Source organism: Diceros bicornis, chromosome 32 (genome assembly GCF_020826845.1).
Source record: "Diceros bicornis minor isolate mBicDic1 chromosome 32, mDicBic1.mat.cur, whole genome shotgun sequence".
Taxonomy (NCBI): domain Eukaryota; kingdom Metazoa; phylum Chordata; class Mammalia; order Perissodactyla; family Rhinocerotidae; genus Diceros; species Diceros bicornis.
Genome location: NC_080771.1, coordinates 1,136,209 through 1,159,066, shown reverse-complemented (window position 1 = coordinate 1,159,066; position 22,858 = coordinate 1,136,209). Strand labels below are relative to the sequence as shown.

The 22,858-nt window shown below is 35.8% G+C and overlaps 1 protein-coding gene across 5 annotated transcripts in view; it reads left to right on the top strand.

Annotated features, from left to right (window-relative positions):
• ITFG1 (integrin alpha FG-GAP repeat containing 1) overlaps positions 1–22,858 on the top strand; it is a 259,186-nt gene that overhangs the window by 185,201 nt on the left and 51,127 nt on the right. For 4 of the 5 annotated variants that reach the window (XR_009216412.1, XM_058527742.1, XM_058527744.1 and 1 more), the window contains exon 14: positions 19,359–19,437. Coding sequence is in view for 4 of the 5 variants with exons in the window: in XM_058527742.1 (XP_058383725.1) it covers positions 19,359–19,437 (79 nt within the window). In the remaining variant the exon portion in view is untranslated. Of the gene's footprint in view, positions 1–19,358; positions 19,438–19,688; positions 19,790–22,858 lie in introns of those variants that run through there. The other variant, XM_058527745.1, reaches the window with a different exon arrangement.

Sequence of the window (22,858 nt, the reverse complement as noted above, 5' to 3'; positions counted from 1 at the left end):
GATCAATAAAGCTCCCACTCTCTCTCTCTTAAATAAAAGCCACTTCTATCATATGAAGAACAAAATCATTTAGAACATCACGTAAGTAAAATCCAGCATGCAGAACTGTTCTTACAGTGATTATTCTAACAGTCCAGCACCTTGGGCTTTTCTGCAGGTGATATCTCTGTCTCACATTCAGATATTTACTACTTTCTTTGAAGTTCAAATTCTGTTAAACTGCCCTTCACATATTCATTTTCATTCCCTACTGGTATCACAGATCACAATTTTATGACAACCTAAAAGAAACAAATGCATACTATACTTCCCCAGTATTCCATATATCAAATGTATGCCCACTTGTGAAATTATTTCATGAAAAAGTGGATCTTCATATTGCTCTGACATCAGATCCATTTGATCATAGTAGAAGTGTTATTATATTAGGTATGACCCAGTGTGAGACTAAGGGAAAATGTACTTATTATATGATATTCTTTACCTCTTGAGTTAATTTCTGAGTTGAATAGCTCTTCTGCTGCCTGTGTGTTCCCACCTTATACAGGCAACCTATCTGATATATGAAGAGAGGAAAGAATTATTCAAGTCAGCAATTAATCCCACCCAAATTCCTTCACCTTGTTTTGAAAATCCCAGAGTCTTTCATTCTTAATCAGCTTTAGCTGCTCACTGCCGTGGCCAAACTCTGGACCTTACGTACCAGAACTGTTTTACTTTTGAAATGTCAGTGCCATCCATTCAACTCGCTGACCATAACCTATTTTTCTAGCCCTCTCACTCTTGTTGCTCTACCTGTTCAACTTGAAGACCATTAGTCTCTTGACCTATATCAGACCACTCTTGTCTTTACCTCCCTCCTTATTTAGCTACCATACATCAACTATCACTTCTGCCACTACCTTTAATTCCCATAAAGCACTCTCCTTCCACTTTACCTGCCTGTCAAAATTACAACCCTGGGTTAGTCAAGCTCTCTCTCTTGTTCACTCCTAGACCTTGGCTACTGGGCATTTCTGAAGAAAAATATACAGCCCTGCATATTGGCACCACTGATTCATAGTCTTCAACCTCAAATGAGTATTCATAATTGTAGCATAGTCTTATATGGATCCGTAGTCATCTTTTCTCCCATTCTTTTTCTCTGGTTGCTTTCGGGATCTTCTCTTTGTCTTTGATTTTCTGCTGACTGAATATGACATGCATAGGTTTAGATTTTTAGGTATTTTTCCTGTTTGATGTTCTCTAAGCTTCCTAGATCTGTGGTTTGGTGTGGAGACAGGAAGGCTAGAGGGGGTTGAAGTTAGGTATTTCCTTTCCCCTAGATTGGTTAGGTTGTGGTAACACTCAAGTCACTTAAGCTCTGATAAAACAGTTTTCTTTGAGGGCAAGCGGTTGTTAAGGAGAACAAAGAGCTCTGGGCATATTTCAAGATGGTTTCTCTCCCCTCCTTGTGCTAGAAGCATAAGGGTTTTTTTTTTCCCCCTCAATCTTCCCCCTGAGAATCTGGTGGGACTTCTGGAGGTAAAACTCACAGAAGTGTGGGGCTCCTCTAAGACTGCCTCCCTCCCTCCCCCGGAGTTTTGAACTCTCAGACCAGTTTACATGGAAGCTCCAACAGTCTCTCAGTCACAGTGTAAATGTTCCTACTGGTCCTGCTTCAGTCTCAGGCTTCTGCCTCTGGGCTTCTGCTCCCAGTAAGCGATGACACTCTATCCGCCTCTCTCTCCAGTGTGCGAGTAGTTTGCCCCGTGACCTCAATTTTCTGATGAATCTGAGAAGAGTTGATTTTCTGTTTCTTCTGCTTTCTTGTTGTTGTTGTGAGGACAGAAGTGACAACTTCCAAGCTCTTTACATGTTGGACCAGAAAGCAGAAACTCTCCTTGCATTTTTATCAGTATTGCTTTATTTTTCTTGTTTTATTTCTTACAGCTTTATTGCAGTACAATTGACATGCAGTAAACTGCACGTTTCATATATTCAATGTGATGTCATGACATATATACATATAACAATACATATTTTTAGTGGATATGTATATATAATATCAATATAATGAACAATATATCATATCCAAAAGTTGTTTTGTGCCCCTTGGCTATCCCTCCTTCCCATCCTCCCTGACCCTCCTTCCCTACCCCACTGTTCCTCAGGCACCTGATAGGTTCTCTGTCAGTGTTGCTTTATTGTAAGAGTTGTTTTTGTCCATGTTACTTCCAGGCTTTTATCAATGTATCTTCCTGCATGTCGTTTATTGCTCTTTACCTTGAATTCTTTTTTTAACTTCTTTTTGAAAAATTGTAAACATCTATAAAAGTGTAGACTAGTAATAAAACCCCTTGTGCCCGTACTCCACCCAGCTTCAATATCATATGCCCAATCCTATTTCACCTATACCCTGCCTATTACTTATTCCACTCACAGCTCCCCTTAGATTATTTTAAGATAAATCCATCATATCTTATATTCTGTAGATACTTCAGTGTGTATCTCTAAGAGATAAGGGCTTTATGTTGTTGACCTTAAACAGATAGCCAGTTATTTCTCCAGCAAAAGTGAGTTTATTTGAGATCAGCAAAGACTTGCAATTCAGGACATGCATGTTATGGTGAACCATAGGCAAATCTGGAGAGACAAAGGAAGGGGCCTGCTTTTATAGAGCAAAGGGGTGTAGGGAGGGGCTGTTCTAAATGAAGGTTCATTGGAAGAAAGTAACAGTTCAGAGTGGCAACAGCTTCTCACTGGCTGAGCTGTAGCATTTCTCCCCAGCTGCATTATTGCCAGGAGGGGAAAGAAATCTTCCTTCAGTAGTAAAGTAGTTGTACTTCCTGCTGGAGATGTAAATTACCTTTGAGAAAAATAAAATCCATACTGTTAAGTCAGCTATTTTTCTAATATTTTAGAATCATAAATTTATACTGCACAATTGAACTTAATATTGATTTTATCTAAAATAATATTTCTTATAAGATCTTCCAGTTTTGTTTTACCATCCAGAGCCAGTGATGTAGAGTATACTTGATCTTCACTGTAGGAGCCCCAGACCTTGAAACAAATCCTTAGACAATCAGGTACTTGACAGTGACATAAAAACCACCAAGATTTGTCCAGGCTATTGAAAAAGATAGTCTTTGAAGAAAATGACCTTGATAAGTCAACAGGCATACAGAGAACAGTTAGTTAAAAAGAATCTGTATGATACAACACCTGAACTGTACTACATCAGTATGACACATCCTAGAATAGAAAAAAAGGAGCCAAGTATAGTCCTTTTTTTACTTCTAGTATGGAAAAATTGAGAGAGCACTAATATTTTTTCATTTAACTTCTCTGAATTGTTTCAAACAAATATTAGCCATGACATTTAAAAGGAAAGATAGACAACGTGTGAGAGATTTGTACTGATTTTCACACAGAAAGTGAACTTGCTAGATGATGTGGTATAGCGCTCAGCATTCCATAGGCATAGCTAATGTCTTAATCCTTTCTTAACAAAATTTATTAAATCATTTTACTAAATGTTTTCCATGAAAATATGTGTCTGCTTTATTTAAAAAAATTCAAAGAGAAAACTTCATTTTATAGAAACTCTAAGATGCATTCATTTCATTAAGCGAGAACTCTTTACACTTAGACAACTAAGATTACCATACCACTTACCATAGGTTGCATCCTCAAAAGTGTGTCTGGAAAATTCGAGTGAAACTAAGGACCACAAAAGCAGCACCAGGTCCATGCCTAGACACCCTGACATGCCTGCTCCCACCACTTACAAACCAGGGAAATAACCCTGTGCCTTTTTCTGTTCAACTCAGGAACTCAGATGTCTCACTGTAGAAAGGAAGAAACTGTCTCATGAAATTTTGAAGAACTCCATAATTATTCACTTAATATAGGAAGTTAAAAGCAATTGCTTATTTTATATACTATTAAAAGTATCCCTGTGTATATTAAGTTATTATATTTTCCTTACCCCATGTATGTGGTAAACATTTCTAAACATGAAAACACATCATCAGCTTATAAGCCTTGTGTAGAGTGATAAGTCTATATCAGACAAACTACTTCTTAGAAGTTTGTAATTTCTGCCTTACTGCTTCTCCTGATGGATAGAATAGGGGCTAGAAAACTCCACCCAGTGGGCCAAATCCAGCTTGCCACCTGTTTTTGTGGGTAAAATGGTAATAGAACATAGCCACACTCGTTTATTTACATATCGTGTATGGCTGCTTTCATGCCACGACATCGGAGTTACGTAGTTGCAACACAAGACGTTATGGCCCACAAAGCCTAAAATACTTACTATCTACCTGGGTTTTTAGAGAAAAAGTTTGCCAACTCCTGGGCTAGAAAAACAACTGCAATAGAAAGTAAAAGTTACTCTCATCTTTCTCTAATTTGCTATGTGTTCTGACCAGCACTCCTAAACTTTTTAAGCCAGCACTATGATTATCCATTTAATCAGATATTTTCCTTTTCTGAGATGTTCCCTCCAAATCGTTTTTAAACTATCTTTTGTGACACTGCAAAAACAGGATTCTTTCATTTGAAATGCTCTGTATTTATTGTTCAGGGTAAGACTGCTCCCCTCTTCATGGTTATTCTCTTTCTCTGAATTTAAGTCACTTGCATATTAAAATGCTAATGTTATAATAGTATAGGCCATGTGAAAACAGTTATAGAATAAATACTTTAAGATCATATTTTTCAAAGCTAAATAAATTAAATCTAAACATTGAAGATTATATCACTATAATCTATATATGTAAGAAAACTTCTTAATGCTGAAACTTTCTCTAACTGCCTTTCAATTCTGTGAAATTTCAATTCTGTGAACCCTCATTTCACTCCTTTGCATTTGTATTGGTTGAGAAAGGAGCATTGCTACTAAAAAAACAATTTTCTGCACCACTAAAAGCAACTGAAAAGAGTGAGACGTTGTTTTTTGTGCACTCAACGGCATCAAATCCAATCATTATACAAAGATTTAGGTTACACTAAATACTCTCACAAGCTATCAATTTTTATAAAGTATACAAAGTGTCATCCCAATAGATCACTGAGTCTTAAAGAAGGGTTCCCAACCACCAGCATCAGCATCTCCTGGGAACTTGTAAGAAATTCACATTCCCAGCTCCACCCAGACCTAGCAAATAAGAACATCTAGGGATATAGCCAATGAATCTGTATTTTAACAGTCCCTCCAGGTGAATCTGATGCGTGCTAAAGTTTGAGAACCACAGCACTGGACTTTTAGAAAAGAGATTTACTGTAAGCTAACAACCTTGTCTTCTTACACAGCAATTATGTATACTTAGAAGTGGAACTTCATTCCAAACATACATTCTTGCAAATAAGTTATTTCTGTAGTTTTAGAATCCTACAATACATTAAAGAAGACCAGAAAGTAAATGTTTCTGGTTTTGATCAAAATAATTTTGCTCACTCAGTAGTTCAACATAATTGAAAATGAGATTTCATTACCAAAAAAGACATTATTTGGCCAAAATAAAAAAAAATAATAGTGCATATATATTGAGCACATACTGTGTGCCAGGTACTGTTCTAATTATTTTACACATGTTTACTCAGTCTTCACTACAATCCTATGAGATAGGTACTGTGATTATCCCTAACTGAAGATGAGGAAACTGAAACAGAGAGAAGTTAAATAACTTGCCCAAGGTCACACAGAAAATAAGTGGAAGAGGAGTAATTTGAACATAGATTGTCTGACTCTAAAAACTACATTCTTATTTTCAGAATTTGAAAAGTTAATACCTAAAATATTCTCATGATGTGAAATATATGAAATAACTCACAGGCCTTAAATTATTGTACTAGTCAGCATAGGCTGCCGTTACAAAATACAAGAGAAATTTATCTTATCACATTTCTGGAAGCTGGAAGTTCCAGATCTGGGTGCTAGTATGGTCAGGTTCTCATGAGGACTCTCTTCCTGGGTTGCTGAGGGCCACATTCTCACTGTGTGCTCACATGGCCTTTTCTAGGTTCGTGTGCACGGAGAGAGCAGAGCAAGCTCTCTGCAGTCTCTTCTTATCAGGGCGCTAATGCCATCGTGAGGGCCTCACCCTCATGACCTCGCTAACCTACTTTCCAAATATCATCACATTAGGGGTTGGTGCTTCAACATATGAATTTTGGGGAGACAAACATTCATTCTATAACAATGAAGTAACTTATTTCAAAGTGTGAGAAAGAAGTTATATGCGACTTTCACAGATGTGTTGTCATCATTGCTGACTGACCTTGTAGTTTGGGCTCCTGGCAGATGAGCATTTCCGGTTTCACGTAGAGGAATTTAAGATGTGTGCATAAATACTTAAATAAACTAGAGGAATTAATTGTTTCATGAATTCTTAATCCTTTTAAATTGAAAATTCCTCATTGATACTAATAATCACTCCCCAAATTATAAATTTATAAAAATCGAGATTTTCTTCAGAGCACACTAATGTAACCCAAGTATGTAAAAGGTATTAAAGATACAGCGGGGGCCGGCCCTGTGGTGTAGTAGTTAAGTGCATGCGCTTCGCTGCTGGCGGCCTGGGTTGGGACCCCTGGCATGCACTGATGCACCACTTGTCAGGCCACGCTGTGGTGGCGTCCTGTATGTAGTGGAGGAAGATGGGCACGGATGTTAGTCCAGGGCCAGTCTTCCTCAGCAAAAAGAGGAGGATTGGCATGGATGTTAGCTCAAGGCTGATCTTCCTCAAGAAAAAAAAAAGATACAACAATACTCCCAGCACCCCTGCTGTATTAGAAGAGACACAAAGTAAAAATTACTCTAGATGTAGATGAAAAACACAGTAGAGGAGATAAAGACAGATCTGGAAGCCTTAACCATCAGAGCTGACAATATGGAGGAAAGACTTAGCAATATTGAGAACAGCAATACAGAAATTCTCCAGATGGAGGAGGAAAGAGAACTAAGAATAAAAAGAAATGAAGAAACTCAGAGAAATATCTGACTCAATTAGGAAATCCAACATAAGGATTATAGGCATTACAGAGGGAGAAGAGAGGGAAAAAGGAGCAGAGAACTTGTTCAAAGAAATAATAGATGAGAACTTCCCAAACGTGGGGAAGGAGCTGGAAATACCAGTGAATGAAATAAATAGATCTCCTAAATATATCAACATGAAAAGACCCTCTCCAAGGCAGATAGTAGTAAAGCTGGCAAAAGTCAACAACAAATAAAAAATATCAAGGGCAGCTAGACAAAAAAAAATAACATACAAAGGATTTCCCATCAGGCTCTCCGCCCATTTCTCGACAGAAACTTTACAGGCTAGGAGAGAGGGGAACGATATATTCAAAATTGTGAAGAACAAAAACTTTCAGCCAATAATACTCTATCCAGAGAAAATATCCTTCAGATATGATGGAGAAATAATAACTATCCCAGATAAACAAAAGCTAAGGGAGTTCATTGCCACAAGACACCCCATACAAGAAGTGCTCAAGAAGGCCCTCATCCCTGGAAAAAAAAAAAAGAGAAAGGGGATTCAAAGTTTTGAAAAAGGAGGAAAATAGGTCGACAAAACCAGAAAAATTATGGTCCTCTATCAAAATAGATTAGCAAACACTTAATTATAAAACCAAAGATCAAAGGAAGGTAAGCACCAAGCATAAATATAACCTCATCGTGTTAAACACGAACTCACAATACAAGAAGGAATAAGATGTGACAACAATAACATAGAAGGGGAAGAGGAAAGGGATCGAATTGACTTAGTGTCAGGGAATAAGAGGCCATCAAAAAATGGACTATCACATCCACGAGATTTTTTATACAAAGCTCATGGTAACCACTAACCAAATAACCAGAACAGAATCATACACAATAAAGAAAGAGAAAACTAAGAGAACCCCCATACAGAACTACCAAACTGAATTGGTAGTCTGAAACTCACAGGACGAGAAACAAAAGAAATGAAAAAGAACAATAAAATAACAACAAGCCCCCATATATCAATAATTACCCTAAATGTAAATGGACTGAACTCTCCAATCAAAAGACACAGAGTGGTGGGATGGACTAAAAAACAAGACCCAACAATATGCTGCCTCCAGAAAACACATCTCAGCTCTAAAGACAAACACAGGCTCAAAGTGAAAGGATGGAAGACAATACTCCAAGCTAATGGCAAACAAAAGAAAGCAAGTGTTGCCGTACTTATATCAGACAAAGTTGACTTCAAGATAAAACAGGTAATGAGAGACAAAGAGGGGCAATATGTAATGATAAAAGGGACACTCCACCAAGAAGACATATCTCTTTTAAATATATATGCACCCAGTACAGGAGCACCAAGGTACATAAAGCAACTATTGACAAACCTAAAAGGAGATATTAACAACAACACAATAATAGTAGGGGATCTTAACACCCCACTCTCATCAATGGAGATATCATCCAGACAGAAAATCAATAAGGAAATAGTGGACTTAAATGAAAAACTTGATGAGATGGCCTTAACAGATATATATAGAGGACACCATCCAAACACAGCAGATTACACATTCTTCTCAAGCACACATGCAACATTCTCAAGAATAGACCATATGCTGGGAAACAAGGCATGCTTATATAAATTTAAGAAGATTGAAATCGTAACAAGCATCTTTTCTGACTGTAATGCCCTGAAGCTAGAAATCAACTACAGGGAAAATACCAGAAAAGTGACAAAGCTGTGGAGACTCAACAACATGCTACTATTGGATCATTGATGAAATTAAAAGAGAAATCAAATCATATCTAAAGACAAATGAAAATAGACTGTACCAACTCATATGGGATGCAGCAAAAGCAGTCCTGAGAGGGAAACTCATAGCAATACAGGCCCACCTTAACAAACAAGAAAAAGCCCAAATAAGCAATCTCAAACTATGCCTAACAGAATTAGAAAAAAGAAGAATAGACAAAGCCTAAAGTCAGCAGAAGGAGGGAAATAATAAAAATCAGAGCAGAAATAAGTGAAATTGAAATCAAAAAAACAGTAGAAAGGATCACTGAAACAAAGAGCTGGTTCTTTGAGAAGATAAACAAAATTGACAAACTCTTAGCCAGACTCACCAAGAAAAAAAGAGAGAAGGCTCAAATAAATAAAATTAGAAATGAAACGGAGAAATTACAACAGATACCACAGAAATACAAAAGATTATAAGAGAATACTATGAAAAACTATATGCCAACAAATTCGACAATCTAGAAGAAATGGATAAATTCTTAGACTCATACAACCTCCCAAAACTGAATCAAGAACTAGAGAACCTGAATAGACCAATCACAAGTAAAGACATTGAAACAGTAATCAAAAACCTCCCCCCCCAAAAAAAAGTCCAGGACCAGACAGCTTCTCTGGAGGATTTTACCAAACATTCAAAGAAGACTTAATACCCATCCTTCTCAAACTATTCCAAAAAATAGAGGAAGATGGAACACTTCCCAACACGTTCTATGAGGCCAACATCACCCTGATACCAAAGCCAGGCAAAGACAATACTGAGAAGTAAAACTACAGACCAGTATCCCTGATGAACATAGATGCAAAAATCCTCAACAAAATATTGGCAAACCGAAAACAGCAATACATTAAAAAGATCATACACCATGATCAAGTGGGACTTATACCAGGGACACAGGGATGGTTCAACATCCACAAATCAATCAATGTGATACACCACATTAACAAAACGAGGAATAAAAACCATATGATCATCTCAATAGATGCAGAGAAGGCTTTTGACAAGATCCAACATCCATTTATGATAAAAACTCTCAACAAAATGGGTATAGAAGGAAAGTACCTTAACATAATAAAGGCCATATATGACAAACCCACAGCCAACATCATACTCAATGGTGAAAAACTGAAAGCCATCCCTCTGAAAACAGGAACAAGACAAGGGTGCCCACTCTCGCCACTCTTATTCAACACAGTACTGGAGGTTCTGGCCAGAGCAATTAGGCAAGAAAAAGAAATAAAAGGAATCCAAATAGGCAACAAAGAAGTGAAACTCTTGCTGTTTGCATATGACATGATGTTATATATAGAAAACCCTAAAGAATCCATTGGAAAACTATTAGAAACAGTCAACAACTAGAGCCAAGTGGCAGGGTACAAAATCAACTTACAGAAATCAGTTGCGTTTCTGTATACCAACAATGAACTAACAGAAAGAGAACTCAAGAAGAGAATCCTTGGGGGCTGGTCTGGTGGCGCAAGCGGTTAAGTGCGCGCGCTCTGCTGCGGCGGCCAGGGTTTGCCGGTTCGGATCCCGGGCGTGCACCGACACGCTGCTTGGCAGGACATGGTGTGGCGGCATCCCATATAAAGTCGAGGAAGATGGGCACAGATATTAGCCCAGGGCCAGTATTCCTCAGCAAAAAAAAAAAAAAAAAAAAAGGAGGATTGGCAGATGTTAGCACAGGTCTGATCTCCTCACAAAAAAAGGAAGAAGAAGAAGACAATCCCATTTATAATTGCAACAAAAAGAGTAAAATATCTAGGAGTAAATTTAACCAAGGAAGTGAAAGACCTATACAATGAAAACTGTAAGACATTATTGAGTGAAATCAATGATGACATAAAGAAATGGAAAAATATTGGCACTTAGATTGGAAGAATAAACATGGTTAAAGTGTCCATACTACCTAAAGCAATCTACCCATTCAGTGCAGTCCCAATCAGAATCCCAAGGACATTCTTCACAGAAATAGAATAAAAAGTACTAACATTCATGTGGGGCAATAGAAGACCCCGTATAGCTAAAGCAATCCTGCATAAGAAGAACAAGGCTGGAGGCATCACAATCCCTGACTTCAAAACATACTACAAAGTGATAGTAATTAAAACAGCATGGTACTGGTACAAAAACAGACACACAGATCAATGGAACAGAATTGAAAGTCCGGAAATAAAACCTTATATCTATGGGCAGCTAATCTTTGACAAAGGAGCTAAGGACATACAGTGGAGAAAGGAAAATCTTTTCAATAAATGGTGCTGGGAAAACTGGACAGCCACTTGCAAAAGAATAAGTAGACCATCTTCTTTCACCATACACAAAAATTAACTCAAAATGGATCAAAGACCTGAAGGTGAGACCTGAAACTATAAAACTCTTGGAGGAAAATAATAGGTAGCACACTACTCGTCATCAGCCATAAAGGGATCTGTCTACTCAGACAAGAGAAACAAAAGAAAAAATAAACAAGTGGGACTTCATCAGATTAAAGAGCTTCTACAAGGCAAATGAAACCAGGATCAAAATGAATAGGGAATCCACCAGCTGCAAAAAAATATTTGCAAACCATATGTCTGACAAGGGATTAATCTCCATAATATATGAAGAACTCACACAACTGAATAACAAATAAACTCAATCAAAAAATGGGCAGAGGAAATGAAAAGACACTTCTCCAAAGAAGATATACAGATGGCCAATAGTCACATGAAAAGATGCTCAACATCACTAATCATCAGGGAAATGCAAATCAAAACTACACTAAGATAGCACCTTACACCCGTTAGAATGGCTATAATCACCAAGACAAAAAACAACAAATGCTGGAAAGGCTGTGGAGAAATGCGAACCCTAATCCACTGCTGGTGGGAATGCAAACTGGTGCAGCCTCTATGGAAAACAGTATGGAGATTCCTCAAAAAATTGAAAATAGAAATACCTTATGATCCAGCTATCCCACTACTGGGTATTTATCCAAGGAACCTGAAATCAACAGTCCAAAGAAGCTTATGCACCCCTCTGTTCATCACAGCATTATTCACTATAGCCAAGACATGGAAGCAACCCAAGTGTCCCTCAACTGATGATTGGATAAAGAAGATGTGGTATATATATACCATGGAATACTACTCAGCCATAAAAAAATACGAAATCGTCCCATTTGCAACAACATGGATGGACCTGGAGAGTATTATGTTAAGTGAAATAAGCCAGAAAGAGAAAGACAAACAGGGGATGATTTCACTCATATGTGGAAGATAAACCAACACATGGACAGATAGACCTGTTTGGTGGTTACCAGGGGCTAGGGGGGTGGGGGTGGGCATAAGGGGTGGAGGGATGCACTTATATGGTGAATGACCAACAATACAACAAAAATTTCACAATAAAAAAAATTACTCTAGATCTCTTGGCACTTGCTGTAAGCATAACCATTTTTAGTACATTTTGTACTTAACATTCATAGGGAGGTAAATGGCACTATTTGGAGGGAACAAACAAACTCTGAAACATGTAATGCTGTGACATATGGGGTTAGAAACCAAAAGACTTGTAGGCACAAGTGTCAGTCATATCATTTCAATTGGGAAGGGCAAAGTAAGAATCAAGTTACTCATTATGTACATGGGACATGGCAGCAGTTCTCAAACTTCTTGGTCTGAGGACCCCAAAGAATTTTTATTTATGTGAGTTATGTCTATCAATATTACTCTATTTGAAATTAAAACTGAAATAAATGTTTTTATTAATTCATTTAAAAGTAACAGTAAACCCATTACCTGTTAATATAACCTATGTTTTATGAAAAAATAACTGAATTTTCCAAATTAAAAAATTAGTGAAGAGTGGCATTGCTTTACATTTTTTCAAATCTCTTTGATACCTAGCAAAATAGGAGACAGAAGATTCTCACATCTTTTTGCATTCAGTTTTTTTTGTTGTTTTGGTTGAAATATATGAAAAAAAATTTTAACCTCACACAGATGTGGAGTAGAAAAACAGAATGTTTCCTATCCTGTTCAGATAATTGATACCATACCAAAACTCAACAAGTGGCAGTTACTTAAAGGTTACTTGTAATGTGAAATTTGAAACCTTATCAATGAACTTTTCCTACTCTGTTACATTATCCACTGGTGATTTAGAAGTCTGTTGTTTAATTTCCATACATTTATGAATTTCTCAGATTTCTTTCTGTTGTTGATTTCTAATTTAATTCCATTGTGGTCAGAGAACATACTTTGTACAATTTCAATACTTTTACATTTTTTGGATCTTGTTTTATGAGACCATGGTCTCATATATGGTTCCCCGTGGAGAGTGTTCATGTATGTTTCAGAAGAATATGTCTTCTGCTGGAGTTGGGTGCAGTGTTCTATACATATCTGCTAGGTCTAGTTGCTTTATAGTGTTGTTCAAGTCTTCTAGTTCCTTGTTGATCTTCTGCCTCAGTGTTCTATCCATTATTGAAACTGGTATATTAATAATAATGATTACAATAGTATCCAACCATTATTGTTAAATTATCTGTTTCTTCTGTCAATTCCTCATGTATTTGGGGGCTCTGTGGTTAGGTGCATTTATGTATTTTGTTTTTTGGGTTTTTTTTACTTACTAGATTATTGGTTTATTATAAAAGGATATAACTCAGGAACAGCCAGATGGAACAGGTACATAGGGCAAGGTCCAGAAGGGTCCCAAGTGCAGGAGCTTCTGTCCCCAGGGAACTGGGGCTGCATTTATGTTTATAACTGTTATGTCTTCTTGATGGATTGACCCTTTTATCATCATTAAAATGTCAATTTTTTGTCTCTAGTAACAATTTTTGTCTTAAAGTCTGTTTTGTCTGATATTAGTATGGCCACTCCAGCTCTTATTTGGTTACTATTTCCATGGTCTGTCTTCCACATGCTTTTACTTTCAACCTATTTGTTGTCTTTGAATTTACAGTGTGTCGTTTATAGATACCATATAGTTGGATTGTATTGTTCTATCCATTCTGCTAATCTCTGCCTTTTGGTGGCAGTGTTTAATCCATTTACATGTATTATAATTACTGATAAGGTAGGATTTATGTCTGCCATTTTGCTATTTTATTTCTATATATCATGTCTGTTTTCTTCCTCTGTTAACACCATTACCGCTTTCTTTTGTGTTACATATTTTCTAGGCTATGATTTTAATTCCCTTGTTTGTTGTACTCTAATTTTTAAGTTATTTTCTTAGTGGTTTCTCTCAGAATTATGGTTCCATCTTATCTTAGAAACAATCTAGGCCATATTAATACCAGCTTAATTTCAATAGTATAAACAAACTTTGCCCTGATATATCTCAGTTTACCGCCCTCGTTTGTGCTTATATTGTCATATAGATTATATCTTCATGCATTATGAGGCCAACAACATGATTTTTTAATTCTTGCTTTATGCAGTCGTGTTTTAAATTAGATAGGAGAAAAGAGCTACAAACAAAAATATATTTATACTGTCTGGTAAATTTACCTATAGTTACCTCTACTGATACTTGTTATTTATTTGTATGGATTTGAATTACTGTCTAAGGTACTTTCAGTTCAGCCAGACTCCCTTTATTGTTTCCTTTTAGGTGTGTTAATAACAAATTCAGTTTTTATCTCACAATGTGTTAATTTCCCCTTCATTCTTGAAGGATAATTTTGCTGGATTTTAGTCTTCATGGTTGACGGTCTTTCTTTCAACACTTTGAATATATCATCCTAATGCCTCTGGTCTCCTGGGTTTCTAATGAGAAATCAGCTCTTAATCTTATTGAAGATCTCTTGTACATAATGAGTTGCTTATCTCTTCCTGCATTTTAAATTCTCTCTTTGGCCTTCAACAGTTTGACAATGATGTGTTTGGTGGGGTTTGACTATGATGTATGTTGGTGTGGATCTCTTCAACTTTATCCTACTTGGAGTTCATTGAGCTTTTGGATGTGCAGATTAATGTATTTAATTAAAGTTGGGCAGTTTCAGTCATTATTGCTTCACATATTCTTTCTGCCACTTTCTCTCTCTCCCCTCTGGGTATCCCATTACTGTTGGTATTCTGAATGGTGCCCCATATGTCTCTGAGGATCTGTTCATTTTCTTTATGTTCCTCATTATTCTTTCTGTTCCTCAAACTGGATAATCTGAATTTACATATCTTCAGTTTGTTGATTCTTTCTTCTGCCAATTTAAATCTCCTGTTGAGCCTCTCTAATGAATTTTCATTTGCCTCTATAGTGACTTTTTCATTTCAGTTATTTAAGCTAGAATTTGGTTCTTTTTTGTGATTTCTATGTCTTTATTGATACTCTATTTTGGTGAGACATTGTTCTTATAATTTCCTTCAGTTCTTTAGACATGATTTCCTTTAGTTCTTTGAACATATTTATAATAGCTGATTTAAAGTCTCTGCCTAATAAGTCAAACGTCTAGGCTTCCTTGGGGGCAATTTCTATTGACTGCTTATTTTTTTCCTGTGTATGACCCATACTTTCCTATTTGTGTGTGTCATAATTTTTTGTTGAAAACTGGCCATAAAATGTGTTAAGCCTAGAAATTCCTCCCCTGAACTTGTTGTTGTTGCTGTTTGTTGTTGTTGCTCCTGTTTGTTGTTGTTTTTGCTGTTTGTTCAATGACTTTCCTGGACTAATCCTGTAAAGACTCTATTCTTTACTGTGTGTAGCCATTGAAGTCCCTAATCAGCTTAGTGGTCAGCCGTGATTGGATAGAGTTTTCCTTAAATCAGAGATTAGGGCCTTTTTAGGTCTTTTGTCTGAAAATAGTGTTCCTCATGTGTGTGGTCTTCTAGATACCCAAGAATATGTCAGAGCTTTTCAAAGCACCCCCTTTGAACATCTCATTTGCATTTTTCCTTTGAAGATTTGGTCAGCTGCTTATTAGCCCAAACTGATATCACTACCTCAGGCAGCTTCAATATAAACAACTGCTAATGATTGTTTTTAACAAATGTTCCAGTTTGATAGGACTGTTTGCACAGAGCAAGCTCTCGGTCTGGCCAAATAAAGACAAATACTAAGAATGGAGCTTTTCAGGGACCTGCCAGACAGATCAAATAGTGACAGTTCTCTGGGGTTGGGAGTTGGGGGAGCTCCCAACCTGTTCTTCCCCCTCCATTGGATGCTGGGCTGTTCGTTTTCATAGCTACCTTAGTTGCAAAGCTGTTGGCTTTCAAGGCTACTTCAGAGCTGAGGAGAGGGTAAATTTATAAATCAGGCACAGTAGGAGATTAACAACAATAACTAAATATAAAATAGAATAATTATAACAATATACTGTAATAAAAGTTACCATAGATCTTAGCAAACTCAGCATACAATTTTTTTTCTTTCCTTATTAAGGCAAGAACTTTCACCTTTTCACTTAAAGGAAGCTCTTTACGGCTTCTCTTTGGCATATCCAAACAAATTACCAGCATCACTACTCTTGCACTTTGGGGCCATTGTTGAGTAAATAAGGGTTACTTCAACACAAGCACTGCGATGCCATGACAGCTGATCTGGTAACCAAGACAGCTACTAAGTGACTAATGGGCAAGTAGCATATATATCGTGGATACGCTGGACAAAGGAGTGATTCATGCCCTAAGCAGGATGGAGTGGGACAGTGTGAGATTTCATTACACTATTCAGAATGGTGCGCAACTTAAAACTTATGAATTGTTTATTTCTGGAATTTCTCATTTGATATTTTCAGACTGTGGTTGACCATGGGTAACTGAAACTGCAGAAATCGAAACCACATTTAAGGGAGAACTCCTGTATTCTTATCTAGATTCAGTCATTTGTCTTCAATAAATATTCCTCAGATCCTTGCAAACCTTTGATTTCCAGAGTTCTGAAAAAATTTATTTTGACAATTTTTTTCCAATGTTCTCATTGCTTTTATGAAGGAGATTTTTTGAGGTCCTTACTATACCATACCATTCCAGAAGTGATTCTCCCCTACTCGTGCATTAAAACCCACTGGTCTCTCTTGTTCTTTGAATGACCTTTTATCCATTCATGGTTTTGTAACATAATGCGTTGGTCACTTGGAAAATACTGGTTTGCCAAGTTACACAGAAGTGTTAACACATTTCATTATATAATATTTTAAAATCACATTTGTTAATATCACCACTGATCTCATCAGAAAAGTTTTTAAGTTTTTAATGTGTCAGGCTCACAGTGGTGCATACAAGTCCTCCAAAATTCCAATTTTCATTTGGAAGCTCAGATTTTATTATTAGCAACAAATACTGTCAGTCATTTTCCTAAAAGTGACAGACTCACTTTGTCATTTTCAGGAAAATGTCTAAATACCCAAGTCTGAATAACCATGCTTTAGTGCCACTGCTAGTTACCCACCTTTTTACAGTGGAGTTTTGTGACCACCCCCAGGGATCCTTGTACCACATTGAACTACTGTGTAGAGGAATCAAATCTGGATTTTTGGACCTTGTCTATCGTAGTGACAGGCCCATGGTGAGAAATGAACTTCAGCTTCAGGACTCATAATAGAGACTTGCTGACTGATTTTTTTAATTGAATATAGGGCAAGAGAGAAAAAAATGCCTAAATAAATCTGTAAAGTAAGATACTGTGGACAATAGTATGAAATTCTCGAAGTGTGAATTAGCAAAAATATTCAAGAATATAATTGGGAAATTGAAGCATTGAAAACAATGCTAATAGCCCAAGACCACCAGTCTTCCGGTATGGAGACTAGACTATGGATAATAAAGTAAATTTGAGGTTATAACACAGTAATAAATGTAGCCTCTTAAGTGTTATCTCTAAGCCTCACCGGAATGAGACAAGTTTAAAGGATAAAAGGGCATACCCTATTCCAAAGAAACAGACCTGGGACAGATGAAATAATTTATGTTAAGTATATACTATATTAGCAATGTTTGTTGCTAAGCATGCAGAGCAACAAAAAGCTCGTAGGAGTGTAAATTGGTAATACCTCTTTGGTGAAAAAATTGGCACTACCTAGTACAGTTGAAGATGCAAATATCCTCTGACTTTACAGGTCTACCTCTGGGTACATAACCCTTGATAAACATTTGCACTCATGCATCAGGTGACATACATAAAAATGCCATGTTTATCATGGCAAAAAAAATGGAAACAAGTGTCGATCAACAATAGAATGAAAAATATTTATGCTGTAATCATACAATGGAATATTCTACAGCAGTGAAAATGAACTACAGCTACATGCTTAATCATGGATGAATCTCAAAATGATGTATTTTAAAAAGCAGGTCACAGAAGGATATGCACAGTATGATTCCACTTACATAAAAATTAAAAACAGACATAACCAAATATATGTTAACATATTTACATATATGATAAAACTATAAAGGAAAAAAGGAATAATTGCATGAAGAAGATAATTCCATAATTTAACTTCTATTAAACTATCTGTGGTTTGCTTTAAAACTGCTTATCTAAAGAACAAAGCTTTCTCTTGCCCATCGTCAAAACATTAATATAGATATATAGAATTTTGGTAATTCTTTCATGGAAATAGTATGTTGTACAAAGTATAATATTCTTCTTTATACATAAAAATACTTCATTAACAAGTTTTTTTTTATTATTTGTGTGACATTCTTCATGAATCTTCATTCAATTAGTAATATCTTATGACTAATTCCATTCTTATATAACAACCTGTTTTGTTATGGTCATTGAAAGCACATGGACGTCTAAAGTTCTTAAAATATCAATCAGGTAATTGTAGTATCAATGAAATTAATTATTTCTTGCCTGTTATCCTAGAGGAAAATTATTTCTAGTGTATCATTAGACTATCTAAATGTCTTTATTAACTTTTTCCTACTTTATTGGGAAGAACAGTAGAATTTTGAATTCTATAAAGTATTTAAAGCATTTCTTGATCGTTTTGTCATCTCTTTTTAGGATACCCATTGCAGATATTGGTTTCTTTATATCCTATTTAATTAGCCTTGATTTCTAAAGGGAATAAATCATTCTGTCAAAGTGTGAGGAATGTTCCAGAAATAGGGAACAATATACAAGTTGGAGATAAACCTCACCATTGTAACTAGGCTCTGCCAATTATGTTTTCCTAAACCAGAAAATAATGTATTCTCTAAATCTAGTACAGGAGATTAAATGTGGTAAACTACTCATCAATATTTTTCATTCTATTGTAATTATTATGGATGGATTTTATTTATTTTGATACTTTAGTGGGACAATGTAAACTATGTCCAGTCCATCCCAGAGGGGAAAAGCAATGCTATATTCAACAGAAATGTCAGAATAAAACTGTGGTAGCTCTATTCTAGATGGAACCAAAAGTAGTGAAGAAAATTTTGCTTAAAATATTCATCCTTATATAATAAAGAAGAGACAATATTAGATCTTAGAAATATCACTTTTGAAGTGTTACCTATTTATGGAAATGTTCTCTAAGTAACTGCCATCTATGCAAGACTTATATGTAAGAATGCTTTACTTTATTTGTAATAGCTTTGCCTAAAACTTCAAATGATTCGCTTACTTTCCAAGGCTTAACTATTCCTTTTTTATTGCAGCCCTTTGGAGTAAATCAGCCTGGACCTTATATCATGTATACGACTGTAGATGCAAATGGATATCTGAAAAATGGTTCAGGTAAGACGAGATACAGTATACTTAATGCATAAAAGCACCTTTAATCAATATATTGACAAAATAAACTGGATAACAAAACTTATCATGATGTTTTCACACCCTTTATAGAATTTTCACTTTTTATATTATATGTAATCTCTCTGTAGACTTACATTGGTAGATTACAAAAGGTCTTCATGACAAATATACTAACGTTAATTCCTCATATATCCCTCTTGTGATGGAGCTAAATCATTATCCTTATTTTTTAGTTGAAGTAACAGAGATTGGGAGAAATTACTTGAGTTATCTTGATCAAAGTGTGAAGTGGGGGCCGGCCCCGTGTCTTAGCAGTTAAGTACGCGCACTCCGCTACTGGCAGCCCGGGTTCAGATCCTGGGCGCGCACCGACACACTGCTTCTCCGGCCATGCTGAGGCCGCATCCCACATACAGCAACTAGAAGGATGTGCAACTATGACACACAACTATCTACTGGGGCTTTGGGGGAAAAAAAGGAGGAGGATTGGCAATAGATGTTAGCTCAGAGCGGGTCTTCCTAAGCAAAAAAAAAAAAAGAAGAGGATTAGCATGGATGTTGGCTCAGGGCTGATCTTCCTCACACACACACAAAAAAAGTGTGAAGTGGTAAATTAGTTAATAAAACTCACTTTAGAAGAAGAAGTAAAATTAGGAATCCAATCTAGACTAATCCTAGTTTTTTCATATGTAGAATAGAAGCTGGAATATTATATAGAGAGTTTTTTGAAATATGATTATAAAGAAAAGGATCTAGTTATACATTTGAATCAATAATAAAGGGAAATGCAATCAAGACAAAAAGGAAATAAGACTAAGCAAAGGATGTCTGCTTTTGACAGACGGCTAGCTGACAGAGGTGAGATCCAGACCACAGTAAATACAACTGTGATCATCTCGATTCACTAAGTAAGAAAGGGAATCCTAACATATGCTTCTTTGAGACTCCTAGAGTCCTAATCATGAAGAAGTGTAAAAGAGTTGCTGTTACTCCTCCATTTTTATGGACCAAAAACAAGAGGAGAACTCATTATAGGGTCATTCTCATTTTATATAATAGCTGAACACGGATCAAATATACCAGAGTGAGTTTCCTTTTTGGCTAATTGTACACATTTAAGACTCAATCATACTACTGCTTCAGCACAGAAACATACCATAACACAAAACTGTTTAAAAAATTCAAGGAGAAATTGACAAACACAGTTATAGTCAAATACTTTAATATACCACTGTCAGTCAAGGAAACTTAAAATAAATAAGGATATAGACTATTTGAACAAATCACTTATGTTTTAATTCAGATACATATTAAACTGTGCAAAAAAGGTTCAGGACCAGCTGGTTTATCTTTTATCACTTAATTCTTTTAGACTTGCAAAATGCAGATAATTTCAGTGCTAGGTAAGATGTTCCAGAACATAAAAAAAAAAGATGAAATTACTTATTTCATTTCATGAAGCTAGTATAATTTAGGCAGAGCCAGCACACTCAAAACCAAAAACTTAGCTCACTGGTGAGTTATCAGTGAAAAATGCTAGCTAAAATACGAACAATTTCAATTCATCTGTATTTTGAAAGAATTGCTTGCTTAATACCATCAAGTAGGTGATTATCTCAGGAATGCACTGATGGTTTAAAATGGGGGAAAATCTCTTTATTATCATAACAATAGATCAATTTTTTTAAGACCTGTCTTCCTCTTTTTTTTTCATATAATGATATATTGTGTAAATCGTTCCATGTCTGTTCATATAGCTAGTACTGATTTGTTTTGGGATTGTTTTGTATGGTGATACAATAACTACTTTAGACAGTCTTCTGTTGTTTATTTTTTTCAATATAATACAACAGTAAAGATCTTTGTGCATATATTTTTTGTGCAATTAAATGAATAATTCTCACTTCATAGAAAAAAATCTGGAAGAATATTCATCAAATTGTTAATGTTTATCTGGGAGCAAGATTTCAAGAGATTCACTTCCTACTTGGCACATTTCTGTAACTATTTACTACTTTCAGTCTTTTAATTTAATTTTTAAAAAAGATAAATTTTGTAGCAAATCAAAGCATATCAAAACTATTAGTTTGATTAAAATTAGATGTAGAAAATATTTTTTAAATCTGTGATTGTTGATTCATTCAAAAAAAATATTTACTGAACTTCTACTGCAAACCAGATGTTGGCACCTAGTAGGATATCTTACTAGATGCTGAAAATCCATTTAGCAATATTCACTACCCATTACTATTTGTTTAAGTGAATGGAAGATTATTTCCTTAGCATGATTTCTTTTTAGTCTACCCCAAAACAATAATGGAACATTGGATTTATTCTTAGTAAATTAAGTATTTATTTCTTCCCTGGATTGGGAAGGAATTTGTAAGTCTAAAAGCAAAGGAGAAAATATCTACCAAAAAGATAAATGAAGTTGAATTCACAAATCAAATGAATGCATAAATTTCCTGGTAAAAAATCGTAAACAAAAATAAAAGGCAGTAGCAAACTGGGAAAATCCAAATGTCCAACAATAGAGAAATAATTAATAAATTATGCCATTTTATAATAATTTCTAGTCTACAGAATATTTTAAAATAATTTTTAATGAAATGAACAGATGTTTATGGCATAACATTTGGGAGGGAGGCACATCTGCGTATATAATCCAGATTGTGTGTGTGTGTTTTTAAGTGTACCTACGTGTAGGAAAAATATAAAAACAAAATGACATATAGAAATGTTACTATTGGGGGCCGCCCCCGTGGCTTAGCAGTTAAGTGTGTGCACTCTGCTACTGGCGGCCCAGGTTTGGATCCCAGGCGCACACCAATGCACCGCTTATCTGGCCATGCTGAGGCCGCATCCCACATACAGCAACTAGAGGGATGTGCAGCTATGACATACAACTATCTACTGGGGCTTTGGGGGGGGAAAAAAAATGTTACTATGATTATCTCTTGGTTGTAGGATTTTCTTCTTTATATGTTTTTCGCATTTTAGTTTACTACACTGATTATATTTTGCTTTTAATTTAATAAATTAATAATAAATAATAGTAAATATATTAAAATGTTTTATATGTACACTATATTTCATGCATAAATACGTGTTCTAAACAGGGAAGTGACACTTTATTTAATTGATTTAGGAAGTACTGTTATGAAAAACCTGCCCCAAATCTTAAAAGGATGAAAATTCCTAGTTTAAATATTAAGCATGTTGAAGTCTAAAGAAATATTACTTTGTTAAATCATACCTTCCCACCCCTCCAGCCCCACCAGGAGAGAACTTTCCACTCTAGGAAGAGAGTGACCGCACGTTTATGTGTTTCAGAAGCTACAACTCTGGTTTTCTTGTAGAACAGCTAAGGGTCACTGCTCATTATGGGTCATGAAATTAATTT